The sequence below is a fragment of the Catharus ustulatus genome, chromosome 4 (genome assembly GCF_009819885.2).
Source record: "Catharus ustulatus isolate bCatUst1 chromosome 4, bCatUst1.pri.v2, whole genome shotgun sequence".
NCBI classification, from domain to species: domain Eukaryota; kingdom Metazoa; phylum Chordata; class Aves; order Passeriformes; family Turdidae; genus Catharus; species Catharus ustulatus.
In genome coordinates, this window is record NC_046224.1 from 50988895 (window position 1) to 51015626 (window position 26732).

At 39.5% G+C, this 26732-nt stretch overlaps 1 protein-coding gene across 16 annotated transcripts in view; it reads left to right on the forward strand.

Moving 5' to 3' along the window:
* Positions 1-26732, forward strand: part of GRIP1 (glutamate receptor interacting protein 1) — a 312190-nt gene that overhangs the window by 232158 nt on the left and 53300 nt on the right. For all 16 annotated transcript variants that reach the window (XR_004417787.1, XM_033058892.1, XM_033058897.1 and 13 more), the window contains 5 exons: positions 3076-3211; positions 4155-4300; positions 7689-7772; positions 8612-8687; positions 10008-10153. Coding sequence is in view for 15 of the 16 variants with exons in the window: in XM_033058892.1 (XP_032914783.1) it covers positions 3076-3211; positions 4155-4300; positions 7689-7772; positions 8612-8687; positions 10008-10153 (588 nt within the window). In the remaining variant the exon portion in view is untranslated. The remainder of the gene's footprint in view (positions 1-3075; positions 3212-4154; positions 4301-7688; positions 7773-8611; positions 8688-10007; positions 10154-26732) is intronic.

Consider the following 26732-nt stretch of genomic DNA (forward strand, 5'->3'; position numbering starts at 1 on the left):
TGCTGACTATGCTAATATTATTACCAGTGTGGGAGTATGTGTAGGAAAGAACAGACTCCAGAGACTTTTAACTAATTAGGAGTTTGCTGGTTGGCGTAAGTAATGAATTACGAGTGAGGTGATACATGATTTTTTACCCTCAAATTGCAACATAGCATTGTCTTAACTGGGAAATAGAGTCTGACCTTGCCTTAGTTGGGGAATAGCACAGACAAACGCGTTTGCGTGCTGGGTTGAAAACGAAGGGTTGTTCTGATATTGGGCATTTCAATAATACTCCAGTGGGATTAGGCTGTAATAATAATGCCAAAGCAATGCAGATGAGTAAGCATGTCATATATAGCATTATTACAACAGCAATCATGTGCGATTTAAAAAAGAGAAGATGAAAAACAATGATGAAGGTATCAAATGGGCTTGGTTCAGAGCACTTGCAGGGATAACAGTCTCTTATAAGCAAAACCAGCTTAGGTAGTTCAATTTCTTCCTGCTATGATTATGTACAACAAAAGCTACAAAATCCTTCGGAGCAGCAAACCTAATGAAACTACTGTGCATGTCTAGATGACCTTATTTGTCAGCGTGCAATGAGCAGTTCACACCACCCCTTCCTTAGAGTGCTGCTGCATCTTTCCCTCCTGCCTACCAAGGAAGAGTGCCTGGAAGTCATTCTCTGTTGGCAGAGGTAAACAGAAATTTGTCATAATAGATGGTGAGAAGGAACCAGCCTGATCATCACTTTCCATGCCAGTAGTTGAAGGGAATTGTGTAATTGTTAACCTGCTTAAAATACTGCTTGGATCATCTGTTCCACATGTACTTCGGGCAGCAGAGTATTGCCCAGCATTGGATTGCAGACTCAGAACCTATGTAAAACATCAAAACACATGACAGTATTATGCTATGGCAAAATACTAGGCATTGCATTGCAGTGCATTGTTTATGTCCTGTATGCACATTGTGGCAAAGTATTTGTTTAAAAAAATTAACCTTAGATGGTTACTGAAAGCCACATTGTACTACTGAGAATTACAAAGGAAGGATTCAGTTTGGGAGGTGGGAAGAGAGATTTTCCTTTGACTCCAGATCTCATGTTTGAGTAAGTCCTGAATAAACAAGTGTCACACGGTGGCAGAGCACCTGAGGTTGCATCATGGCTGCCAAGGTACAGTGTCTTTGGTTGCAGTAAGTACCATGACTAACTCTTGTATTCATTATGAATACTTACAGGTTTTTATAAAACTGAAAGCAGCATTTTGGTCCATAGCACCTCTACAGCTATGCAACATGTCTTCATATTCAGAAGCAGGTAATCACATCTGTTCTTTCTGAGCTGTCACAAAGGCCAGATGTGAGCAAACGTTATGGAAGCCCAGCAGCTTCCAGATGGTACCAAATGGTGGTTTGGTGTCAGCCAAGTTGGAGAACGCACTGGTTAGCTATGCTACTATCTGCTTCTGACAGCCTGTGTTGCTGAATGCATTGCAGAATTTTATTGTAGTAGAAGCTTTATAAACATAGAGCAATTCTTGTCCGAGCCTGTAACTCATGCTGTATAATGGTAAAAATGTGAATAACTGAAGTGAGGTCATCATCAGCTGGAATAGATAGAAGAGCCTGTCAGCTACCTAGAAATGAGCAGGAGCACAGGATGATGCCACATCAGAAAAAAAATCAGCAGCTAATCCTATTAGAAGTACTACCAAGGATTACAAGCCTGTGTGCCAGGACTGGAGTCCCTTCTAAATGATTTCCTCTAAATGCCACCATTTCCTCAAATACAGAGGTGGTGGTGGTGTTTTGGCAATTCTTGTTCAGGGCAGCAACTCTTCATTGTAAGGTGAATATGTTATGTCATCTCCACAATCATGTGGAATGATCTTGATAGAGCCTTGTTGCTATCTGTATAGTGCTACTTCTACACTTACTGGTGAACATTTGGATATATACAAGGACCTTGCATAGTTTTTGGGTGGCTTTTCATCTTTAAATCTCATGCTACCACAGCAAACTTGCTAGTGCAGTGCAGACTCACTGTTTGTTTACAGTGAATGTATGACATTTGTCTCCGATCAATTCACCTAAAAACTGCGTATTAGTACTGAAAAGGATGATCCTGGCATGGATTCTTCCAGGATTTTAGTGGATTTTTAGGGTTTCATGTATTTTTCCAGAATACCTGGGCAACTGGTGGTTTTACTAGGTCTTCCCCGACTGGAAACAGTGGACATGTGGCTTTCCAAGAGTTGCAGTCCTGCTGAAACTGGATATGTAGGTTACCTTTTTTACTTGTTGTCCACCCATGTGCAATAAGGACATCTCTTTTTGAAAGTTTGAGGCTTTTTGTTGCATGTGACCTGCCTTTGTTGTCTGTGGAATTAACTTGTCATTTTCCAAGAATGGAGAAACTGCAGAAGAGGGTGTTTTAGCATATGAGGGAAATTTTATATACACTTAATCACTATGAAAGCCCTTCACTTACTTTATACCTGTTCTGCAGAGATTGCAGAGAGTTACAGTGGAGCTGTATTTATGTAAAAATAAGGAATAAAACTGTTAAGCTCTGATATATCTCTATCTGGATTCTTGTTACATTCAAGTGTTCCTATTAACACTGACATCTGCTAGTGACCTCAAAGTGAGTCTGAACCTAAAATTATAGTTCTGTTGTATCATTGTGTGGTGCACCCTTCTATTTAATCAATTCAAGTGCATTATAAAACAGAGGTCAGAGGTAGAAAGCAGAAAACGAGAAAAGATAGCTTTTTAAAAATGTGAAACAACTATCTTTAGTTTTAAGTGTTCCCAGACTTCATATTTGTGGGCTCTGTGTAGTATACTAGCACACTGGTGTCGTTTTTAATAACCTTTTACAGAACATATGGTTCAAGATTTATCTATATGCAGAGCCTTGTGGACAGAAGTTGTGAATTGTAATATAAAAAAATCTCCAGATGTAAATGTTATTCCTTACTAACACAGAATGATTTTCTTGGGAAGAAGGTGACATATTAGAAAGGCAACATCTGTGTTACTTCTTAAATTTTAATAACGTGAATAATTTTCTTTCAACAGAGGAATTCAAGGGCTCAACAATAGTTGAATTAATGAAAAAAGAAGGCACCACCCTAGGGCTCACAGTATCGGGTGGTATCGACAAGGATGGGAAACCGAGAGTGTCTAACCTTCGTCAAGGAGGAATCGCTGCCAGGTAACCACATCTCAAGCTACAAATGCAATATAAGATGTGATTGCTTCAGAAATACGTACTGCATCAGAAAGGTCACCTAACAAATCTGTCACTGATGCATCTATAATGGCAGCCCATCACACTGGAGAGCCTCAGAGGGAAATGGCAACAGCTGGCCCTTCTGTTTGCTCAAGGCTACTTTAATAAAAGCTGGAAATACCAATGAGATCTTCAAAAGTTGTCACAAGGCTCATGACATTTCTTCTAAATTATATATGTTTTATTTCTCTATATTTTTATCTTTGAGCAAAAATTTGAGAGAAGTAGCATAATATACTGAGGGGGGGGGGAAAAAACAAAATGGAAAAAAGAATGCTAGTGCTACCATAATTTAATTCTATTTTTTAACTCTTTATTAGATAGCTTTGAGATTAAAAAGACTCTGAAGTCTTAGGTACCTTGCTTACTACTGCAGTGGAAAGAAAAAAGCTTTTAATCAGAAGTGGGACAAATCAAAAGATAAGGGTTGAGCTAAATCATCCCAAGTAAGTGAGTAGAACATATGCTTTTGACCTTGGCTCATTTCCTTTTGATTTGATGTTAGCTGTGAAGGCAACCAATCTCCAAAAAAAACTTTTTTTTTTTGGACACTTCACAAATAGAGACAAGGTTGGGAACATGAAGAAGAGGACTTCCCAGATCCTATGCCCAAACCAGTCAAATCATCCTTTATTGTACAGCTGGTTTTATACCTCAGGAATAAATAATGCGACAATATTCTTATTTTAATATTTAACAAGCTAGAGTAGAAGATCTTAAAATGCCACTTTCTCTTAGAAAAATCAACTCATTTTACTCTAGATTCATGGAAAAAAATTCTTACAATCACTAAACAGTAATTTAAAGGACTTAGTTTGGTTCATCAGATCTGTCTTTCACAAATGGAGTATGTACTTTTCCCTAGGAGTGACCAGCTAGATGTAGGGGACTACATCAAATCTGTGAATGGAATCAACCTGACCAAATTTCGCCATGACGAGATCATCAGCCTGCTCAAGAATGTTGGTGAAAGGGTTGTGTTAGAAGTGGAGTATGAGCTGCCTCCAGTCTGTAAGTATTTGCAAAGAAAACTGAAAACATATGCAGAATAGCAGACACAGTCAACAGTGAGATGGACATGGTTGGTAATAGTCATTTTAGTAGGGGTTGTTTTTAAATTCTATTCTTAATTTTATTTTTTCCAGTGGCTTACCATAGAGCATTGAAGCAGTACAAAAGAACTAGTTGGTTTTGGTTATTTGGTTGGGGTTTGTTTGGGGATTTTTGTTTGCTGCTTTGCAGTTGTGAATACTGGAAAGTAGATTAAGTAGATTCCAGGGCAAGCAAGTCCTTCCTTTTACTATAAGATCCTCTGAGATGAGATCAGTGAATATTTGCTAGTTCTGCCTCTGCTTTTTCCTTTCTTCTCTCCATGTGCAGCACCATCCCTCCCTCCTAGGTAAACAACATCCTTTGAGACTTTTCTAGTCTTTTCTGACACCACATTTAGGCAAAATTTCATTTCTAGAGCAGAAGACACAGTGGGGTAGGCCATAAGGATACATGAACTTGCAAAAAATGTGTGACTGAAACAAGGGCTTTCACTGAGCAGGATTTTCTTCAAAATACAAGTTTTTGTTCACACCAAAGTTACAGCGTGCTACCAAATGTTTTCCTTGTCTCTCCTTTGCTCTGTCTTTATGTGCTTGTGCCTGTAATGGTGTATCTGTAGGTCAAAATCAGTGTGAATTGAGTCTATCAGGTATGAAGTGAAAGCCAGAGAAACAGTGAGTTGAACACCTGGGACCTAAAGTGAAGGAGTGTCAGGCTGGCTGCACCAAGGGGCTGCAGCAGGCACACCCTGGAAAGAGTGTGTACTCATTCATGCTGCTTGCTGGGGGGCAGAAGATGTGGTTTCTTGGTGTCCAGCCAGAAGAATCTCAGGTGCCAACTGGGAAACTCTCGTCTCCTTAAATAAAGAGTTTCCTTGCAATAGAATCCAAAAAAATCCATCACTGTCTTTGGTGCTCAGAAGCTGATGAGCTTCCCCACTGCTTTCTAGCAGCTGGAGGGTTAGTCTAGTTACATATTTGGGTTTTTTTAGGACCTCCTGACAAGCACATTAAAATTTTTTGAATGTCCTCTGTTGATTAGTGTTTGCTTGTGGTGAGGGAACTTCATGTTCTGAAGCACAGGATCTGAATTAATCAGCTGAGTTCAGAGTTACTTTACTGCAGATGTTGTTGTTTTACCAACATTATTTGTTTTGCGTTTATTCAGCCAGGTTTTCTTTAGTTTTAATCCTCTTTTAGCATATGTGCCACTCTTGTTCACTGAGACTGGATTTTGACACCCTAAATTACAGCAGCATTTGTAACTTTTTTCTTTAAGTCCTTGGAATTTCCAGGCTTCTCATACAAACATAGGTAATAAAGTTGGAGATAATTAGCAGTCTAGTTGTTTCCATGAACTACTAGTGAGCAAACTGTTTTTGTTAAACATGTTAGTTTTCCAGTAAGTCATGTGGAAAAGTCCTGGCACTTGCTTCCCAGCCCCATACATAATGGAATTCTGCTGTTGTTCCCATGCTTGCTCCCTCAGAGGGAGGATTGTCATAGCTTCAGAGCCAGGAAATGTCAGTCATTTAATAATGATGGATTATATTTGATTGAGCACTGGTAATCCCACTCCCTAGTGCTTCCTTCCATTTCTGAAGTGTTTGCAGCAGGAGCATCCAGGTGCTATTCTCAGCACGAGCCACCTCAGTGTTTAAAACTGGAAGGTGAGCAGTGCCTGTCTCGTGTCTGCCTTTTGCTGTTGGCAGGGTGAAGGAGCTTTGCCCACAGCAGGCTGAGGCTGGGGGGCAAGGACAGCCTCCTGAGTGGCTGTGCCCAAGAGGAAGGATGCTGCTGCCATTCCTCCCTGCTGAGCTGTGGGTTTCACCTCTCCCCACTGCAGGGCACAGACCACACCAAACAAATGGGGAAGTGTGGAATCATCATGAGCTACCCACAAGGACACTTCCTGTCAATAGCAACGAAGACAACAGTTGTCTTCTTCTCATAATTCAATTTTTTAGTCAGTAAAATGTTTCTAACTGAAAAGAAAACAGCCATGCACTCTAAAGCAGCCATGATCATCAAGCTGTAGCAGCAATTACTACAGCACAGAGCAGTGCTCTGGAGGGCCATCTTTCACCTGTTTTCCTAAGGAAATGAGATTTATGTAATTTCACTGGCTGGTTCTCCTGGTTCCCTGCAGTAAATTATTTTATAGGCTCTGAAAAGCTCCCAGGAAAGTACACTACATGCAGTACATCTCCCAGAAATAAATACTGGGGTGAGTTGCGAGCAGGGGAGTCCTGAGAGAGAGGGGCAGAGAGAGCTGAGGGCCCTCTGCCCTTCCTGGTGCCTTCCATGATTGGCAGCACACACAGGGTAGCCTGTGGCATCCACTGCCCCCTCAGGGTATCCTGACAGGGAAACTCGGGTTATTGCAGGCAGGAACATTAAATGACACAAGTTTTCATTTGTTCTGCCACTCACGGAGTATGTATTTTATAGAGCTGGTTTGGTTTGGTTTGGGTTTTTTTTAATTCTATATGTGTTTGTACTGTTTCCAGCGTTTAACTGGAAGGTGGAAAGTTTGAGTGCATGTGATTTTGTGCAGAGTCATTTTCCCATTGGAAAAGAGAGTTCTTAGACCCTGCCAAAGTTTTCCTGTAAAAGCTAATAGCAACCTGTCTGCTGGTCTCTTAACAGCAGTGGTTTCAAATTCTGTAAAGTGGATTATCACACCCAAATGCATTGGTCTGTGCATTAGGCTTCTCACCTCCTAGTCCAGCTATACACCATTTCTTTAGTACTTCCAGAGAAAATACTGACTCAACTAGAAGCCAAAGAACTTTTTTACTAACTCACCGATTATGAGGAAGCATGCTACATTTTGAAAAAGAAAAAAAATCCTTATGATAATAAAATGCATTATATTGTAATCTAGTAACCTGAGATCAGACAAACACCCCAAAAATCTTGATTGTCTTCTCTCTAAGCCACAAAAGTAAATGTTTTTATAGCTAAACAGCAATCTCAGTAGGTCCTCTTAAGAATTTTGTGTCATTTTTGTCTCACTGTGTATTCCGTATTTTCTAGCACTCTTTTGTAACTATAAGCAAGATTATGTCATAACTTAAAGAGTAAGACTCAAATTCCTCACCCATCATATGCATGTTATATACATCTTTTTTCTAAACCATTGTCACTCTGCAAAATATCTAGTCCAAAATTCTCTCAGAAAGGGGATGAGCTCCACTTAATTACAGGTCTTCAGTCTGACTGTTCTGTAATTGGGTATTTCCAATTGTATGACTCAGCATCTGTCTTAAATTAGAAAATGTTTAAATCTGTGTGTATAATTAGAAAAATAATGACCATTAAGTTTTGGATTCTTTTTCTTTTAGCTGTACAAGGATCAGGTCTCATCTTTAGAACTGTGGAAGTTACTTTACATAAAGAGGGGAACACTTTTGGATTTGTAATAAGAGGTGAGTTATTGTTGAATTTGAACTCTGTATTTTCTTGTTAAAAAAAAAAAGTGGTAAGTTTTTGAATCACTCAGAAATATGTCAGGATTGATGGCTTACAGTTTGTAAAAATCGATATATTACATTTTCCATACCCTCATGCATTGCTTTTATGAGCTGCTCTAATTTTTATTTATGGGAGAGCCTTAAGTAATCAACTATGCCAAGGAAACATGACAAACTCTGGTCACGTAAGACCAGATTCTGCTGCCACTGAAATCACCAGGAAGATCATAGTTCTTAACTAAAGATTCACATTTAGTACTTGTATGAAGTATGAAGTAATACTACTGGTAGTCTCAATTGTACAACTAAAATATTATCACTGACTTGGAGAACAGAAGAAAAGATGCAGCTGTTAATTAATACACCCCAATAGTGAATTACTATTTTCTTCAGGGAAAATGTCTTTTATATTCAGTACATAAATGTCTTAGTGGTCACTCATTATTCTGAGTATACATAAAGCAGAGATTTATTTTCTCTGTGCTGCAAACATTGCAGAACAATGTGTTCACACTGAGATCACATTTTCAGAGTAAAAGTTCTAAGAAAAAAATACACATTTAATAAGAATCCCTCCATAGATTTGTTTTTAAAGATTCATCTATACATAGAGTAAGTTGATTTTATTTAGGTAAAATTCAGTGGAGGGTCATATTAATGGGTTGGCCATTTTTTTATCTTTTTAGCCCATCTGTGAAAGTGCATGCTACAAGATGTAGGCTTGCCTTTTGGAAATGAGTTTTCATAAAAAGCATAAAATGAAGGTATGCTTTCTGTGACTTTTTACTTTCTAGGTGGAGCACACGATGACAGAAATAAATCTCGTCCTGTTGTAATAACATGTGTCAGACCTGGAGGGCCTGCTGACAGGTACAATTCATCTTTCTCTGGAGTTCATGTGAAAGAGAAATAGAGAAAGGTGAATTATTTGGGACAGAAGTTAGAATTTTGAATAAAATAGATGCATTTAAATGCAGTCCTTTGAAATTCATGGGTTTGTCTTTAATTGCTGTAGTAGAAATAATAACAACTACCACAATAGTAATGTACAAGCACAGAGGCTCAGCACGTTATGGTGTGTGAACTTTAATTTAGAATCTTGCACCTAAATTAATTAGAATAAATTCCTGCAATAGGTCAGGGCACATTTTTTGCATTCTTCAGACAACTGATGTAGCTCTTAATTATGCTTTTTATACTCTGACACCACTTTTTCTCTTGCGGTTCAGAATAATACTGTGACAAGCTTGAGTTTTATTATTCTGTTAAGATGTTTGTACATGTCTGCATGTGACATCACACATAACTTTACCTGGAAAACTTCTGACTACAGATTTATGTTTTGGCCATATTTGTATATTATATAATTTTGTACATATATATATAAAGAAAGAATATTCACTGTATTTTTGTGTACAAACTGTTTCTTCAAAAATGGCATTTGTGTCCTTAAACCATTAAAGAAACTCAAAGGGCAGTTTCTTTAAAGCATATTGATATCTGTAGCCTATGCTGATATTTTTGACCTTGGAAACATTAACTGAGCAGAAAATGTTTCAAGAGATTTCTTCTCTCTCTCATTCTCTGGTTTCCTTGTTTTTCTCTGTGATTCTTAAGCTGACAGTGTTAGTATTTAATTTTCTATTATAATTCTGAATACATTATGAGATGTGCCAAGGAGACAGCATTTTAGATTTAGAGCTGAATTATTCTAGGTAGGAAGAAAGGAAAAATGGAATTATGCTACTAAAAGATGTTTTTAAAGAAAATCAATAAATGGACATTCATATTTTGCAATCTGTTTCAGCACCCATGTGTTTGCACCTCATGTTTATGTTTAAGAAAATATTGGAGGAGGATGTGTTTATGTATGTATGAAAAAAGAGTTGTGTGGACAAGGCAGAAAGAAAGCATATGTTGAGCAGAAGCTATACTTAGTTGCAATTTAACATGACTTGATTATTTCACTGTGCAGTAAGCTGTTTTCCAGTCACTGACTTTCCAATTAAAGCAATTTCCTTTCCACTGCGCCCTCTGATCATTCTCACTGTCAAAGTAAATGTTAAGTGTTAAGGCAAGAGGGATGGATGTCAGGGAGGGTGCAAGAGAATCGCTTTGCATGAAAATGGTATTATCTCCAAATCAATTTATCTTACACTAACAGAGATCATTCCTTTCTTCTCCCTTCAGAGAGGGCACAATCAAGCCTGGGGACAGGCTACTGAGCGTTGATGGGATCCGACTGTTGGGAACAACACATGCTGAAGCCATGAGTATTCTCAAACAATGTGGGCAGGAGGCCACTCTGCTGGTTGAATATGATGTCTCAGTGATGGGTAGGTGGCATAGGAAGTGGGGCTGGAGTACTGGGAGCCTCTGTGATGTTTCACTGTCTGTTCTCCATGAGCTGTTTTAGAAGTGATTGTGTCCTGTTATGCTCCTAGTAGCACTGCTATTCCCTCCTGCATCGTATCATTAATCTTGGGTTCATAAGGAGGTGAGCAGTGTTTTACTGTAATTTAGCATTCTGACATTCTGTGGTTTGTAGGCTGAAACCATAGTGTGGATTCTAGTAAAGTAACTTTTCCAGTGACTAGTTTATAATAAAGGTTAATGAAGTGTAAACATTTCTGTGTCACATGAAAGAGGGGAATACTTGATCTAACAAGAATTCTTTTGCCTTTTGCCAGTGCTACTAGTTGGACAAGACATAATTAAAAAGTCACAAGACTACCACAGAGAAAAGAATAGAGGAGAGAAAATTTCTTAAGAAGTGCAGAGGTGGTAAATCATGGCTTGAAAAATGAGCTTGCATTATACAAACTTTGATTGAACTCATTGAAAATTTGGAAGGTTTATTAAGAAGTCAAGTAGATCAGATGATTTTTAACAAGAGATTTGGAATTGACTTGTTTCCATTTGTTTTGGAAATTGTCATGTCCCCTCAAGTTTTTCAAGATACAGAAAATTCATAGCAGCAAGAAACAGAAATACTCACCAGTCAGACTGAAATATTTCTTGTCTGTTTGGGGATTTTTCACTTCTTTTTCTGCTCAGTTCCACAGTCAGGTTTCTAGCCTAGCAGAAAAGCAGCCTCCTAGGGATTTGTGAAATAGCACTGTCAAACTTCAAAGCCTTGGAAAAGATTAATACTGAAAAGAATAATGTCAGATATTTGCTTATTCTGGAGCAACCCTCTTTATTCTTCTCTGAGACAGAGATTTCTCTTTTTTTTTATTACAATATATGTCTCTGTTTACTTAACTGTCAAGGATTGAAGTGGCAGGTTTGTGTAGTGTCTGGCAGGCCTGATGGAGAGTTGTACAGATTCATGTCCAGAAAGCTGGAGACAGCTCAGATGAGCTCTGGCTTCTGAGGACAACTAGAATTTAGGTGTTTTCATTTGTTTCTTCTTTTTCTTTGAAAGACGATGGATGACCAAACCCCATCTATCATCACAGTTAAATCAATATTCTTTCTGCTCCACTTTTTTTTAAATGAACCCCTGGCTTTAGACAAAGTTCCCAGCAAACTTTCATTCCAGAGAAAACTCCCATCCCATTTTCCCCCTTTTCCAGGGGCAGAGTAGGCCTCCATTTCACTGAAGATCTTTGGGAAATCTTCAGATTTGTGTAGGGGGGAGACCACATGATGAAATACTCTGTTGTGACCTAAATTGCAGCTTGTTCAAGGAAGGAACCTTCTTTTCAGTACCATCTGGATAGAGCTCTGTTCAGGAGGATACAGAACTTAGTTGAAAATTTCACACTTGTAACTCTAAAGGAAACACCTACCAATCAGTCTCTTCATGTAATTTTCTCTCTGAATAGACTCTCTTTTGTTCTCAGTACCAAATCTGTATTTATCATTCCTACCTTCCTGGCAATGAATGTGTTATCCAACAGAAATTAAAGGAGGTAGAAGAACCTGAGACTTATGGAGTCAGAAAGAAAGAAGGAAAAGGAAATCAAACACCAGGAGCGGTGATCCAGCAGAGTGTGCAAGAAAAAATAAAGAGGGAACCAGTAGACTGTCTTTCTAATGCATTGCGATTTTTTTAGAGATTACCTAGCCCCCAGTAGATTTTGAATTTTTTCCAATTTGCATGCCCTGCATAGTTTTTCAGCAGTCGTGTGATTTTGTTGGGAAGCTCTCTTGTGCAGTTATGTTGTGACCAGTGCAAAGGCTGAAAATCATTCATCCTTATCCATTGAATCCTGGCCCAGGAAACCTTTGCTGATTTGAGTCTTCTCTTAGTTCTGCTCAAGAGCAGGAAAGTCAAAGTTGAAAGTAACATGAAAGAGGGAACATGAGTCATAAAGAGAAATTTAAGGATTACAGAAATGTTACTCTTTTTCCCAACTCTTATGTTACCCATAAACTGTTTGTAATGCTATCTGAGGGTTGATGTGAATTTGAAAATAGGCTATAACAAAGCAAAAGCATTGGGAAATGTGACTTATAATAATAGCTGATGCTTGAAAATAGGCTAGTAGATTAGCCTGCTTGGAGGGGGGCAGAAACAATCTAAAAGTTACACAGAAGTCTAGTAAAACTGTATTCTGTGCGGTCTTCCTGTTGTAAGCTTTCAGTAGAATATATTACTCCTAGAGATATAATTGTAACACTCTTGGCTTTAATACCTTCTCTTCTGTTAGTGGATGGTAATACCCTGTAAAGCAGCATTGCATGTGGCCAGAACTGGAAAGAGCCATAAAATACATTCTGGTAGCATGAAATTGGAACTTGATTAGAAATGGTTTTACTAGATGAAGAAAATAATCCTGAACTATTTTTCAGCTACAGTCCTGTAGTGTGTAACAGACTTTTCTTACTTCGGTAAGCATAAGCTGTTTCAAAGGTGCTGTATTTCTGAAAGTTTAGTTCTTCCAGCTGAAGTATTCAAGAGGTCACTTGGGAAGCTTGTACATTTTATTGTTTCTGGACCCTAGACAAGCTGGAGTAAAAAAAAGCATCAAGGGGCTCTGTGCAGGGTAATCAAAGGTGTGTATAATGTAAGAGTGTGGCTATTCCTGTTGAACTCTCTGGGGTTACACCTGTGCTTGCTTAAGTACATCCTGAAGTCTGCTCAGCTGGGTCCCAGGAAATAAACTTGTCAATTCAGCTTCTTGGAAGAGATTTTTTTTTCAGACTCTGCTGAAAATATTTCCAGATTGGTGTGTGTAGTTTCAAAGAGACTTTGACATAGTAGGAGTTTGAAAATACTAAGATGATACCTGAAGAAAATTGGAAAACCTAATTTCTGAGGAAGTATTTTATAATGTGGTAAAAGTTACATTTGAAGTTGTGGAGGGTGCAGTCTTCCAAATGTTTTTATGTTTTCCAAAATGCATTCTCCAGTCTTGAAGTACTGTGATTGCTTACCTTTCTTGTTGATTTTAGATGAAACTACCTGTGTTTTTTAATTTTGTTGTATTTTAATAATGCTGCACTTCACTGTTTGGAAAGAACATGGATATGGTGACTCCCTCTACATGATTGATCTTTGTGGACTTTATTATTTTTCTCTGTAATCCTTACACCTTAAGTGTCCAACCTTTCTGGTCATGTGGATGACCTATTTTCACCTAGTGTGGGAGAGGTCTGTATAGTACAGCTCTCTGTGCCCTGTGGTTACACCTGCTCCCTCTTTTTGAGGAAGTTTATCAGTACATTGAAGCTGAAGAGATGCAGTTTCCCTTCAGGTTTTCAAAGATCTGCCATGAGACCACTGGACTCTGCATTGTCTCTGTAATTGGGGTTGCTTCTGCTTGGGTAACCTCCCATATTTTCTCTGAAAGGGAGCAATGAGACAAGTTCAAAGGTAATAACTACCTTGAGTTTAAATTCTGGCCATTTTTATGTAACTCTAGTTCATAAATGGCTGTTGATGATCTTTTAAGCAACCTAATTTTTAAGTCTTGGATGCTCATGCTGCAGCAATCTTTGAATTAAGGATGCTGTAGTTAAACAAAACTAATAGCTTTTGCCAGAACTTTGGCAGAAAATTAAGCTTTTTTAGTTGTTTGCACTTGTGAGACACAACAACTTTCTCTCTTATCTCTTCAATGGGCGTTTGTTAGTTCAAACCACTCTGTGGTGTTCAGGAGTGAAGGAACATATTGCATTTTCAAATTCCATATGTTTCTCTGGCTTCTTTAACAGTTCTTGCTCTATTTGGGCCAGAATAGATTTGCTGGAATGTAGCACCCTGTAAGCATTCTCTACAAAACAGAAATAGTCAGCTTGTTTTATGTTGCAAATCTACCAGAGTCACCCTGACACAGAAGTGCTTGATTTTAACTAGAGCAACACCCTCTATTTTCTGAGCTCAATGTTTAACACTGATAGACTTTCTAGAAAGGGGATTATTGATGCAGACATTTGCTAGTAAATCTTTTTGCTAGCCTCCTTCAAGACTTCTGCCTCTTTACGGTCACGCATTAAAATAAGCTAATTAATTAATGAATTAATGATCTTATGAAAGTATATTTAAAGAAATCTGCTTCGCCTTTTAGCAATTCTGCCCTGACAGGAAGATCTCTAGGGAGAGAAAATTTGCGGTTTAAAGATCAGATGAGATAATCTGTGGTCTAGTGTAGACTTTCAGTAATTTGTGAAGGTGAGAAATATAGGAGAAAAAAGAATTTATGGGCTGACTCTTAAGTTTCATAAAGCAACATCACTCTAATGCATCCAGAGCTGTGGAGACTCTTAAAAGCTAGAGATTTTACACACCCAAAGGAGCAGGAGCCACAGAGACTCAAAGAGCTGACTTAAGATCTTCATAAGCCTTATGAGTGTTGCAAGACCTTGAAAGTTGAAGTAAAGTCAGGAACCTTGTAGGATTCCCCACTGCCTTTTTCTTTCTGTTGCTTTACAAATTAAAAATTTACATTTCCTTTGTCTCATAAAGGGTTTTGACAGAGCAGGGAGGTAGCATATTCTAGCATTTGACTGCAACTGCAGGTCTCCCGGCTGTCACGGGGTGATAGATTTAGATCCCTTGAAATTCTAAGTATGAATTAGTCGCTTAAAACTTTGAAGATGTTTTCTTGTCATATGTTCCTTCAGAGACAATTAGAATGAAAATTCATGTGTAAAGCAAAGGTCATAATAGCTGTATTAATTGCAACATTACTTTAAATACTGCTACACAGACACATACACAAGTTATGTTTCAAGACAGTGCTGGAAGTCAAAATGTTGGCTGTTCCACTTGGGAAATGTCAGAAGTGAGACTGTCTGCTCAGCCACTGTCCAGAGAGGTGTGCATGCAGTACAATTCCAAGAGCCACAGGAGAGATAATAACCTTTTTATGCCGCTATTAATTTTGAATTTTATTTCTGTCTCCAGTGTGTGACCACAGGCTTATTGAAGGCACTGCCCAGATCCTTGTCTAAATGCAAGGTTATTAATTTCCTGGTGTTTTTTCCTGAGGCCCTAATCCTGCCACAGTTTGAGTGCTTCAGGCAATATGCAGATCTCAAGGAGAAAACCTTTGAGTCCCAAGGTCACTCCATCTCTATTGGATCTTTCTTACAGCAGAAGATGACACAGACATAACTATTAACAATTCCAGAAATATCCACTCACAGATGTGTCACTAGGTAAAGCACATGGGATTTTTTTGTCTCTCGTGGAGGCTATCGAGTGATTTGCATTCACTGAGCAGATACTTAAATCCACATGCTATGGCAGTTTAGTCTCATCTTACTGTGCGGTTTGTTTGTTTATCAAACACATGGCATATTCTACTGCCAGTGCCAGGTGCCTGCATCATGGACACCAGTATAAACTGGCAGTCAGCTGTGGATATATACAATAAATAACTTCTCCTTTTGTAATGCTAGCAAGCTGTGCTAAGGCACAGGGAGGTGGTTCAAGGCAACCAGCACAGGCGAGTCCTGCCTGACTGACCTATTGGGCTTCTGTGATGGGGAAGAGCTGCAGATGTCATCTCTCTGGTCTTCTGTAAAGCTTTTGATATGGTTTCCCATAGCATCCTTTGCTCTAAACTGGAGAGAGATGGATTCAGTGGGTGGACTGTTGTTAGATGGATAAGGAACTGATTGGACAGTCATGTCCAGAGGGTGGTGATTAATGGCTCAGAGTCCCAGTGGGCATCAGTGACAAGTGGTGTCCCTCAGAAGACCAGTGTTACTTAACATCTTCATTGATGACACAGACGAAGGGATCGAGTGCACACTCAGCAAACTGGCAGGTGACACCGAGCTGAGTGGTGCAGGTGACACACCTGAAGGACAGGATGCCATCCAGAGGGACCTGGACAAGCTCCCTCTGGATGGGAACTGGGTCTGTGGGAATCTCACGAGGTTTAAAAAGGCACTCACAGCACAGAGAGCCAAACGTGTGCTGGGCTGCATCCAGAGCAGCGTGGGCAGCAGGGCAGGGAGGGGATTCTGTTCCTCTGCTCTGCTCTGTGAGACCCGACCCAGAGAGCTGTAGCAGCTCTGAGGTCCAGCACAGCACATGGACCTGTTGGAGCAAGTCCAGAGGAGGCCACCGAGATGATCAGGGGTGGAGCACCTCTCTGTGAGGGAAGGCTGAGAGAGTTGGGTTTGTTCAGCCTGAGGAGAAGGGCTTGGGGTCACTTAATTGTGGCCTTCCAGTACGTGTGGAGCCCACAAGAAAGATGGAGAGAAGCTTGCTGCAAGGGCTTGTGGTGACAGTACAAGGGAGAACGGCTTCAAACTGAAAGGAAGTAGGTTTGGATTAGATATAAGGAAGAAATCCTTCACTGTAGGGGTAGTGAGGCACTGGAACAGATAGCCCACACAGGTTGAGGCTGTCCTGTTCCTTAAAATTGTCCAAGACCAGGTTGGGTGGGACTCTGACCAACCTGATGTAGTGGAATGAATCCCTGCTCATAGCAGGTAGGCTGGAACTAGATGATCTTTAAAATCCCTTCTAACACAAGCCATTCTATGATCTTGTGATTTCATCTAGTGTGGAATATGATGACTTTCAGGACTGCTGTTTTACAATAAGAAGAATGGGTTATTCCCTTTTACCCTTTGTCTCTCGTGCTGCTACTAAATATGATGTGCAGACTTCACTTAGTCTCATTATGAGCCTGTAGGATGATTGATATTGATCAGTTTGCCGTAAGTGCCTGCTTTCTTACCTGGTTTAATCTACTCATCTTCTTTAAAGGAAATATAAATACCTTTTTTAACACCTCTTGATATAAATGCTTGCAATTGGTGACCAATGCTATTGGTCCCTTTCAGCCTTTACAGAAATTGTGATATAATCTGATACTTAAAAGCAGCAGTCAGGTTTTCCCTCCGTGTTACATAACCTTCTTTTCCTTGCAGTTCCCTCTTCATGCCTTACACACCTCCTACCCATCTCATTCACTGCTACTCCTCAAAACCTGTGGTGCTTTCACCTATGGGCAGGACATTTGTTTCATTTTGAGGACTGCTGAGCAGTGAAAGAGGTGTGGAATGGGGCCTTGTAAGAAAAGATTTTTCTTTCCAGTGAATGGTACCCCTGGGTCGCATAAGCAACTCTCAGTTTGTGCTCACCAGTACCTGTGTGAGCTTGCATCCTTAATAGCATTGGTGCATTTTTATGTACCATTACCTGGGTTTCTCTGTCAGAAAAACTTCAAGCTTCTGACATCCATACCAGAATCGTTCATCAAAAGAGTGAGAGCCACTAAGCCCACCAACCTGCTCTCTGTTAGCAGGGTTATCAGACCAGCTGTCCAGCATAGTGCACATGTGATCAATTCCTTGAGACAATAAAATTGTTGATACACACACAGCCACGGGGTTTCGAAGGCGTTTGCTGAAAGTGGAGAACAACTGCAAGGGTTCTGGATCCCATATTCCTTCCTGTCTGTTTCATGGAGGCATGATGCTTCTTTCTTCCGTTCTTTGTTCTTCTCTTGGTTCTGAGCTGCATTACTGTCTTTTTCCCAGTAGCTACTTGATTTTTCCTTCTCTATTGACCCAGTTTGAGTCGTCTTTTCTAGAAGGTCCTAAATCCCCAACATGCTATTCCCTCTCCTTGCAGCCCAGTTTTTTCTACTTTCTTTTGCCAAGTAAGGCTTAGGTAATTTTCCAACACATTTCTCTCACACTGCTGATTTCCCTCTTTTAAAGGCCTTTTGCAGTTTACATGCCTGTCCTTCTTTCTCCTGTCCCTATCTCTTAGCAAACCATTCGCAAGTTTCTTGTTCTGCAGCTTCTTTACAGATCAATAACCCGCTCACCTCAGATCCTCCTCTTCTTGCCCAAAAAGTCCTTCTCCCCCTCTTAGCTCTTGATTCCCAGTTCCAGATCTGTCAGATAGAGAAGACACATAGGGAACATGAATTTTCCATATAGAGACTATATAGAATTTTCCATATAAAGGCTATATAGAATTTTCAGGGAGAGGGGCAGGGTAGGTGGGGAAAATGATGGCTTTTCCTAACGACCTGTTTCAGCTAAAATAACTGAGGGGAGAGAGAAAAGTACAGTCTGGAAAAAGGAGCCATTGTAATAATATTTGTACTGTAGCCAAGTTGTAAGTTACAAGTAATTAAAAACAAAATGTTTTAATCAGAAAAGTATGATTTTCATGATTCCCAAGTCTATTTGCCTGATATCTTTTCTCTGTCTGGTTGTGATTTGCTGCTGCAGTTTAATAGCTGTCTTACTAGTAGGTGATTCAGAAAGGAGGAGTTGTTGGAAGGATTTCATAAATCTTACAGGTATTTCTTTCTTTACAAACTTCTTGATCATCCCTAAAGAGAAAAGAAGTTTAGCTGAACTGTGTAAGTTACAAATTACTCTAACAGGTCCAATTAAAATTTATCTCAAGTGCTTTTGAAACTATGACCTCATTAAAAGCAGCTTAATGAACATTGCTTTATATGGGAGAAAAAAAACTGTAGAGGTGAAATGAGATGTCCCTGAAACAGAAAACTAAGTGTACAATTTAATTATCATAAATAACTAGGGATGGGGAGGAGTTCCACTTCAGTATGAAAATATTCTGTTTTACTGAGTTCTGAGAGTAATGGAAAAATTTGTCTTCGAAGACTCGTCAGGAAGGTGAAGCCTGTATTTGTATGCAGTTAATCAAAATAGTCTACAATTACAAGAAATCAATCTGAAATACCAAACGTATTTCATGATGGGAATTCATTAAAGGAGACCCTTGCTAACCTGTGTTACTATCTCTTTACAAAGTACATGGTGTCAATATTTTAGATGCTGATTTAAGGGCTTAGATCCTCAAATGGAAGCAGTCTCTACCTCAAAAAATATGATAATTTGTTTCTTTTTATAAATAATTAAAGACAAATGATAGAAGGAGAAGATTCTTGTAGTAATCACTCCTGTCCACCATCCAGACTTCAAGAAAGCAGAGCAAAGGAGCAAATAACCCTCACAGGCACTTAGTAAGATGGGAAGTAAAGATTGATCAAATCTTTCCACTTCACATGAGGGTTATCCAGATGCACCTACACCGTGAAATGCAGCATGAAAGAGAATTGGCATCCCTACCACATGCTTATACCTCTGGTCAACTGGAAGTGGGTCAGTAATTTGACTTCTCTGTTACTTAGCATGCTGGTCAACAGAAACTATGATAACAACAAGATAATGAGGTATCTGGCTTGTGCTTGTCTGAAAAAAAAAATAAGCAGGTAGCTGCAGTACTTAAATTCAGAGTGCAGAGGTGAAAGTTTTATAGAAATGGTGATAATTAAGTTTTGTGGAGATAAAAGGATCTTTTTATGTGCCATGCAATTCAAAGCAAGAGAAACTCTGTAATCTGAAAAAATCCAATTAAGAAAAATACAACCCCAGATTTATGTTAGTGACATTGCAGTCATCTGAGAGACTAAAGAATAAGAGACAGATCTGATTTTCTTTATGCTAGAGAGACTTTGTGCTGAAACTTCAGAATCTGTCTTTTAAAGGGCCCATCTCTAATGAAATAACAGCAGAAAGGCACCAGTCCAGCCTCCATTCCAGGGAGAGGAAAACACTAAATGTCTCTCCCAAGACTTCCCCTGAGGGGAGGCTTTTAAAACAGTCTGGAACTGAACCACTCCATCCTCTTTACTTTTTTTCATGGGTATGAGACATCTGGACTGTGCCTGATAGGTTAGGTCAAGGGGGAAAAGCCCAAGAGTCACTCAGGTCGTTTACTGGAACACCTGTACCAGGCATAATCTAAGAGGTTAAAATAGGATGCAGATTTTTATTCCTTTACAGTAAGGTTAATGGTTCATTAATCATTTCACAGAACATTTATGCTGAAAGGGATGGATTTCAAAGTATGGATATTTTTAGATATTTTGCCTAAATATTACCTCAGTTAATGGTGCTTAGTGCAAAACCCATGTGAGTGTGATCTGAAGCTGATCCTGTGAGACTACACCATCTAGTACTCTGCACTTGGGAGATGTGTACTGTTCAGAGAACACAGTAATAAGGTCTGTGAGCTGGAAATGTAAGTAGTGGGGAAAATCTACATTTAAGGTGAACAGGTTTGTCTTGAAATCAACACGGTTTCTCAAGATAATTGCACCAGTGCCACATCGTACAACATGATCTTCCAGTGGTGTTGCTCATCTGTACAATGAGTGAATGTTTGATCAGTCAGAAGAATTTCTTCAACTGATTTCAGCTGGGATTTAAAATAGGATCCAAAGGCAAAAAAAAAAGCTCATGTCTTATGTTTGAAGAGCTTTGCTTAAAGACAAATAAACAGCAGACCTGTGGTTTTTTGTCCCCCTCCTCAGTTTTCACCAAATGAACACCTGGTTTATGCCAACAAATGTGTCTTCTGCCAGCATTAAAGTTTTCTAATTTAAGCATTGTTTTCACCAGTAAATCAATGTTCTATTTTCTTGCCAACATAAGATTAGGGGTTCTACAGCCAATTCAAATCTGAAGTTTAGAAAATACTGGTATTGTGAAGACTTGACTGATGTAGATTACGTACTTTAGAATTGTTTAGAATGTTTGGTCATACCCAATTACCACTCAGTCCTCTCCTTTCTGTTAATGAAAAAAGAACATGCCAGGCCCATTTTCTCTTCACCCCTTTGATAAGATTTCTCTTCTGGTATTCCAGCATTAACATGGGATGTACACACTTAAAATAGCCAGTTCTGTGCTAAGTTTTAGAGGTCATCTCACTTTGGATCTAGATCACAGCAAAAGTTCCTATGCTTAAACATGCCAGAGAAACTGTTGGATGAACAGCCATCATGCATTTAATTTTATTTAGTTTTTGGCTTTCACATAACAGACCAGATTTCAAATGTCAGCATTTGATTTTATAAGTCATGGCAAGGCATTGATGCTGCTGGTCTTCTCGGTACATCCTGTCATTCTTTAGTTGGATATGGAATGTGGGAGAAGCATCACCTGCTATGTTTAAACTAGAAATCCACTGCAAAGGGAAAGCAAACAGGAAATGTTGTGTCCTTTCTGTGCTTCTTTAAGATCTCCCTTGCTGGTGGAATGGCTTTTTTGCTACTTTCATAAACTGACTCACAGTTAAACCCAAGATTTTAAAGATTTTTAAAGATAAACCCAAGGTTTTTTGTGTATACGAGAGAAGTTTTTTCTTGTCTTTGCAAAGTTCCTTTCAGTTCACCTCTTCAGGGATTAGAAATACAAGAATTTAAGATGCCCATGCAGCCTTACTCAGATGACTTGGTGCATATGTTACATTACAAATTTTAATTGGAGTGATTGCATACATTTTTACCTTCCACAGTCACCTGCTGCATAGTACTAAATGATCTGAAAAACAGATGTCATGTGAGAGAAATGTTCTAAAAAAAGGTGATCTCATCCTGATGCAGACACCTGAACGTGTCAAAAGCCACTTTTCCTGGGTGGTTGTAAGAGAGGTGTAGCTAATTCAGGTCTGCCCTACAGAGGTCTGCATTTTGGTGCAGTAGACCCCAACATAGGTGTCTTAAAATGTCCTCTCCAGACAAATGGATGCTTTCAACCTTCATTTCTTTGATCCTTGTTTGTTTATTTCTACAGTGGGAAAAACACCATGCTTTTGCTGTAAAATGTGGTTATAGGAGAAAATCATTAATAAATGTGTGTTGGAAGCAATACTTAAAGCATACAATAGCTCTGCCCCACCATGTATGCTCAGAGAATACTGTTTAGTAATTAAGGCATGAGCTTGTAAAAAAGGGAAAAATGTTCCTACTCATTCAATATTCACTGTCTGCCTTCCATATGAGGCTCTTGAAGAAGGAAGTAAATGTGCTTATTTAATTAGAGAGGGGAGGTAAAAATAAGTACATCCAGGCAATATTCATTCTGGGGATCATTAGGTTTGAAGTGCTTTCTGCCCACATGGTGACTATAATATTTTTCTTTTAATGTCATTCTGTTTGTAAACAAACGCTTCTGATCTTTATTGGTGTACATGTATTTTTATGATGATTTAATCTGATGTTACGCAGATTTTAATCAACTTCTCATTTGGGTTTTTTACACCTGGCATAAGCACAGTTTTTCTGTTAAGGTCAGCTCAGCAGTGTTGTTTGGAGCAGCCTTCTTCTGAGCACTGTGACCTGTAATTTTTCAAGGTCTTTACAAAAGGTAAAGATCTTGAAACTGATTTTACCTTAGGTAAATTTGGGTGGATTTCCCTGGTAAAAGAAGAGGAAAAACCAAGACCAAAGAAATAGACCGAAAAGAAATACGGATGAAAAAGGCTTTTCGCAGTTTCTCCTTTACAGAAATTCAGCGATTGCTTAATTATAAATGTGAGCAATGGAATGTCTTCAAAAAGAAAAAAGTGACCAGTCAGGGGCATGAGAGGACCTGGAGCCCCTCTGAGCCTGGCAGCAGGAGCTGCTCTGGCAGGAGGTAAATGTCTTGTCCTGCAGCAAAGGAGGAGCCACGTGGGAGCCTTGCCAAAGGTGACCCTGGCAGCAAGCTGGCAGGCTGTCTGCTGAGGTAGCAGATGATAGAGTGCCCTTCTCATTGCTATGACTATTACAGTTACGGGCCACTTGAGTTTCTAGAGGTTATTGCTTAGTTGGGATTTTGGGAGCAGAAATGTGGGGAATTGGTTTTGCTGGAAATGTATGCTGCAGAGAACAGAGGATATAGAAGCTTTCTTTTGCTTTAAATGTCTGAATACTCCCAGTAGTACTGTTCCTGTATTCTTTGGATCAAGTACTGGGAAGGGAAAAGCTGGAGATATGTAGGCAATCCTACATTATTTTTTGCAATGAGGGGTGAAAGAGTTTATTTTTAGAACCACAGCTTTTGTGTTGGATTTAAGGGCAATTTACCTAAACTACTTTCTCTATTTCTTTGAAATGTTTTTTTTCCCTGAAGTGTTACTGAGGCAGTATCAAAGCAGAAAGAGAGGGCAGTTAATAATCTTGTTGTCTGACTCATTTTGCCAAAGTTTGTGCAAACCCTGTGAGCAGAAAGACTCTCACTCTGGTCCTTAGTGCAAAAACCTCCAAAAGCCTCGACCTTCTGCATGGTAGCCTTTTATAATGTGGCTGTGCCAGGGCATCAATTATTTTTAAGATATCTGTGCTAGAGCACAGATTATTGAAGAGACCAAAGTTTCACGTGAAAAAAGTGATACCTATAGTACACACATGTAGGATTAGAAATTCGGATTATCTCTTGTGATGAGCAATGTACAGTTTAATTTTTCTTTCCTTGTGGTTCATAGTTACCTGATAGGCTTTGCAGAGGAGTGTTTTAGGCTAGTCTGAAACTCCTGCTTGTTCAAACAAACCAAGTCAGTTGATGCCAATGTTAGCAGAAGCACACCCAAGTAAGCTTTCCAAGGCAGAGACTGCAATTATCTTGTGTGCAGAGGTCACTAACACATGGAGGTAAGAAGCCATGAGTGTATAAGTTGGTATGTTTCAGTACAGAGGACACATAAGCAAGGTCCAGTCGTGCAGCTCACATCCAGCAAGCAGCTCAGCCGTATGGGAAAGGGGCTGTACTTGGGTCAGGCGTCCTGTTGACAAGCAGGAGTGAGTGGCTGCCACAGGCTGGCTGCCACAGGCTCAGCATCTTGATTATGTGGCTCTGCTGCTTCCAGGGCTTCAGCTCCCACCACATGGCAGAGAGAGGAGCAGCTGAGGTGTCTCAGTAACACAGCATTGACTTGTCCTCATTTACCTTAACTGCTCCTTATCCAGGTGTCCAAACTATCCATGGCACACCTTTGCTCTGGAGCCTTTGGCATTATCTGAGATGTCTTGTCCTGGTGGAGACTTGGACAAACGGGCACTGTCAGCTCAATGCAAAGTTTGAGTGCTTGGGTGTTCTCAGTGCTTGTTCCCATCTTGAATTGACAGCAGGGGGGCTTTGTGCTCTGTAGGCTTTTGAAGAGAATCCAATCCCATTCTAATTACTACTGTTCCTGTTAGATGGGACTTTGGGGCATTGTGTCAAATAGGCATAATTGATGGGTACTGCAGCTTTTTATATTATCTGCAGTGTGTACTTATGGATATGCTTTCAAGATTGGCTGATGTAAAATTCAGCACACCAGCTGTGTCTTAGTTTGCAGGCTGAGGTGCAGATTGTGTTGCCCTTATTTGTTCTATTTGTTGTGATTAGTCAGACACAATCATGCAAGAGATGGAGAGTCTTGAAGATATCAAAACTCTGTGCATTTTAATTTCTGTCCTGCTTGGAGGAGAAAATAAGGATGCAAAGTTCTTTTGGATATAGGTATCTGTCCGTCAGGCCCAGAGAAGTTTTGGACGCCCCATCATTGGAAGTGTGCAAGACCAGGTTGGATTAGGCTTTCAGCAATCTGGTCTAGTGGAGAGTGTCCCTGTTCAGGGCAGCGGATTGGGACTAAATGGTTTTTAAGGTCCTTCCCAACCCAAACCATTCTGTGATTCAACAGATCTTTGATTTCATTCCTGCTTTGTGCAATAGTAAAATTTGTGTTTTGTATTGCAGGGCCTCAGCAAAGGACATATAATTTGTACCATTTTGGGGGTCTGTCTCGTTTTTGAAGATGATTTTTAAAAATAATTATTTGTAAGTTCCCTTCCTGGAATGAAATGCACACAGAAGTCCATTGCTGCTGACTTCTGCAAACATTTCACAATCAATCTAATGCTATATAGTGTTTCAGGGCAGTTTTCAGGAGCTATCCTTCAATGGAAAGCTGCGGTTTGAGGCTCAGGTTGCCAAACTAACCATAAAGACTCCCAAGTTCTAAAACCGTGTGCTGCCATCAGTGATAGAGATTTGAGTTCTTAATAGTTCTTCAAGTGCCACCTGAGTTTTCTATGTGATATTCTTTCTCGAGGTAACAAAGGCAGAAAGTTGCAGGACCTGGACTTATTTAAAATGCACTCAGACAATCATCAAAGAGGCAGGTCCAGGATAGTCTGTATATCATCTACCTGTTCTGTACTATCATCTACCAAGTTGCTTTTGTGTTTTACATTGCGCAACAGACAGATCATGTTTTAGATTAACCAGGCACATGAAAAGAAAAATAGAGACAAATTAAGAGACTGGGATTTTATACAGTTTTTGAGCAGGGAAGGAGCCTAGCAAAAGTGAAAGGTGTGAGCTTGAAACAGTTAATAGGAGGAAGCAGCATCCTGAGAACTGAGCTAAAGCCTTGTGAGCTAAAGTTGTTCAGGCAGGTTTTTATGGTCTGAACATGAGAGAAAGTCTGAGAAAGTCCCAAGCTGATTTTGAATATATCCACAGCCACACTGTGGAGCATTTTGAAGGCAGAGATGGTTCTTCAGCAAGTTAGAGATATTTCGTAGCTGAGAAGGATGGTGGGGCTGAGGTTGCAAAGTATGAAATTAGGTAAAGGCAGCTCCTAGGCTTTTGATTTGAAGAGCTTGGCTAAATTAGAGGCATATGAATGAGCTGCAGGAATTAGGCAACAAGAGGAAAAGGGAAAGACTTTGCCAATCAGTTGACAAGAATATTAAATTGCCTGTGTATAGAGGGGATAATAGGTGGCACACTTGTCTAGGGAATAATGTCTCCGTTTTCAATTCTGAGGTTGAGAGGTCTCTCTGATTTTGCTATCACTCATTCTGCTGGCATCCTCTTGGAATTATTCCTATTTATCATTTTTGAAATTTAATTGTTCTAAAGGTGAGAGGGTGTAAAATGCCATTGGTGGCTTTTTTCCTTAGCAGCAATTTATGGGTTTTTTCCTGTGAACTCTGTGATCTTTCTTTCAGTAGACCAGCAGCTCCAGTGCTGTCCTGTTACTTTCAATAAAGGAAAATACACTCTTTTATTTATCTATTTTTGGTACTGTTTTTGCCCCTCTAATTTTAGTTCAGCCAGGTAAAATTGCATCAGCTGTTGCTCATTCTACAACCTGCCTGAAACACACAATACCCCAGAATCAAGGAGATGCAAGGAGAACATATATTTTATGAGAGATTGTAAGTAGGGCCTTGGAGACTGACACTGACACTTCAAACAAGAAGAGTATTTAATTTTTAAATAGTGATTCTGTTATTAAAAGCTTCTGTCCTTTCTCCACAAATATTACTTGTGATACATCGTCAACTTACTCTATTTTATAGAATCATAGAATAATTTGGGTTGGAAGAGACCTTAAGAATCATCTAGTTCCAACCCTCTTTTTTATATGCTTCCTTTAAATTCTGAAAAGGGATCAATGAGATTTTCCCAGGCTGAACAACCCCAGTTCTCTCAGCCCATCCCCACAGGAGAGGTGTTCAGCACTCTCAGCAGCTTCATGGCTCTCCACTGGACCTACTCCAACAGGTTCACAGCTTTCTCAGCTTTTCAGAAATCCTTTTTAGAGCTTACTAGCTGTCATTGATTTATTTTATTTTGCCCATAAGATCTGAGATGAATAAAAGGTTACTCTGCTAAATGAAGCATGAACAAAGC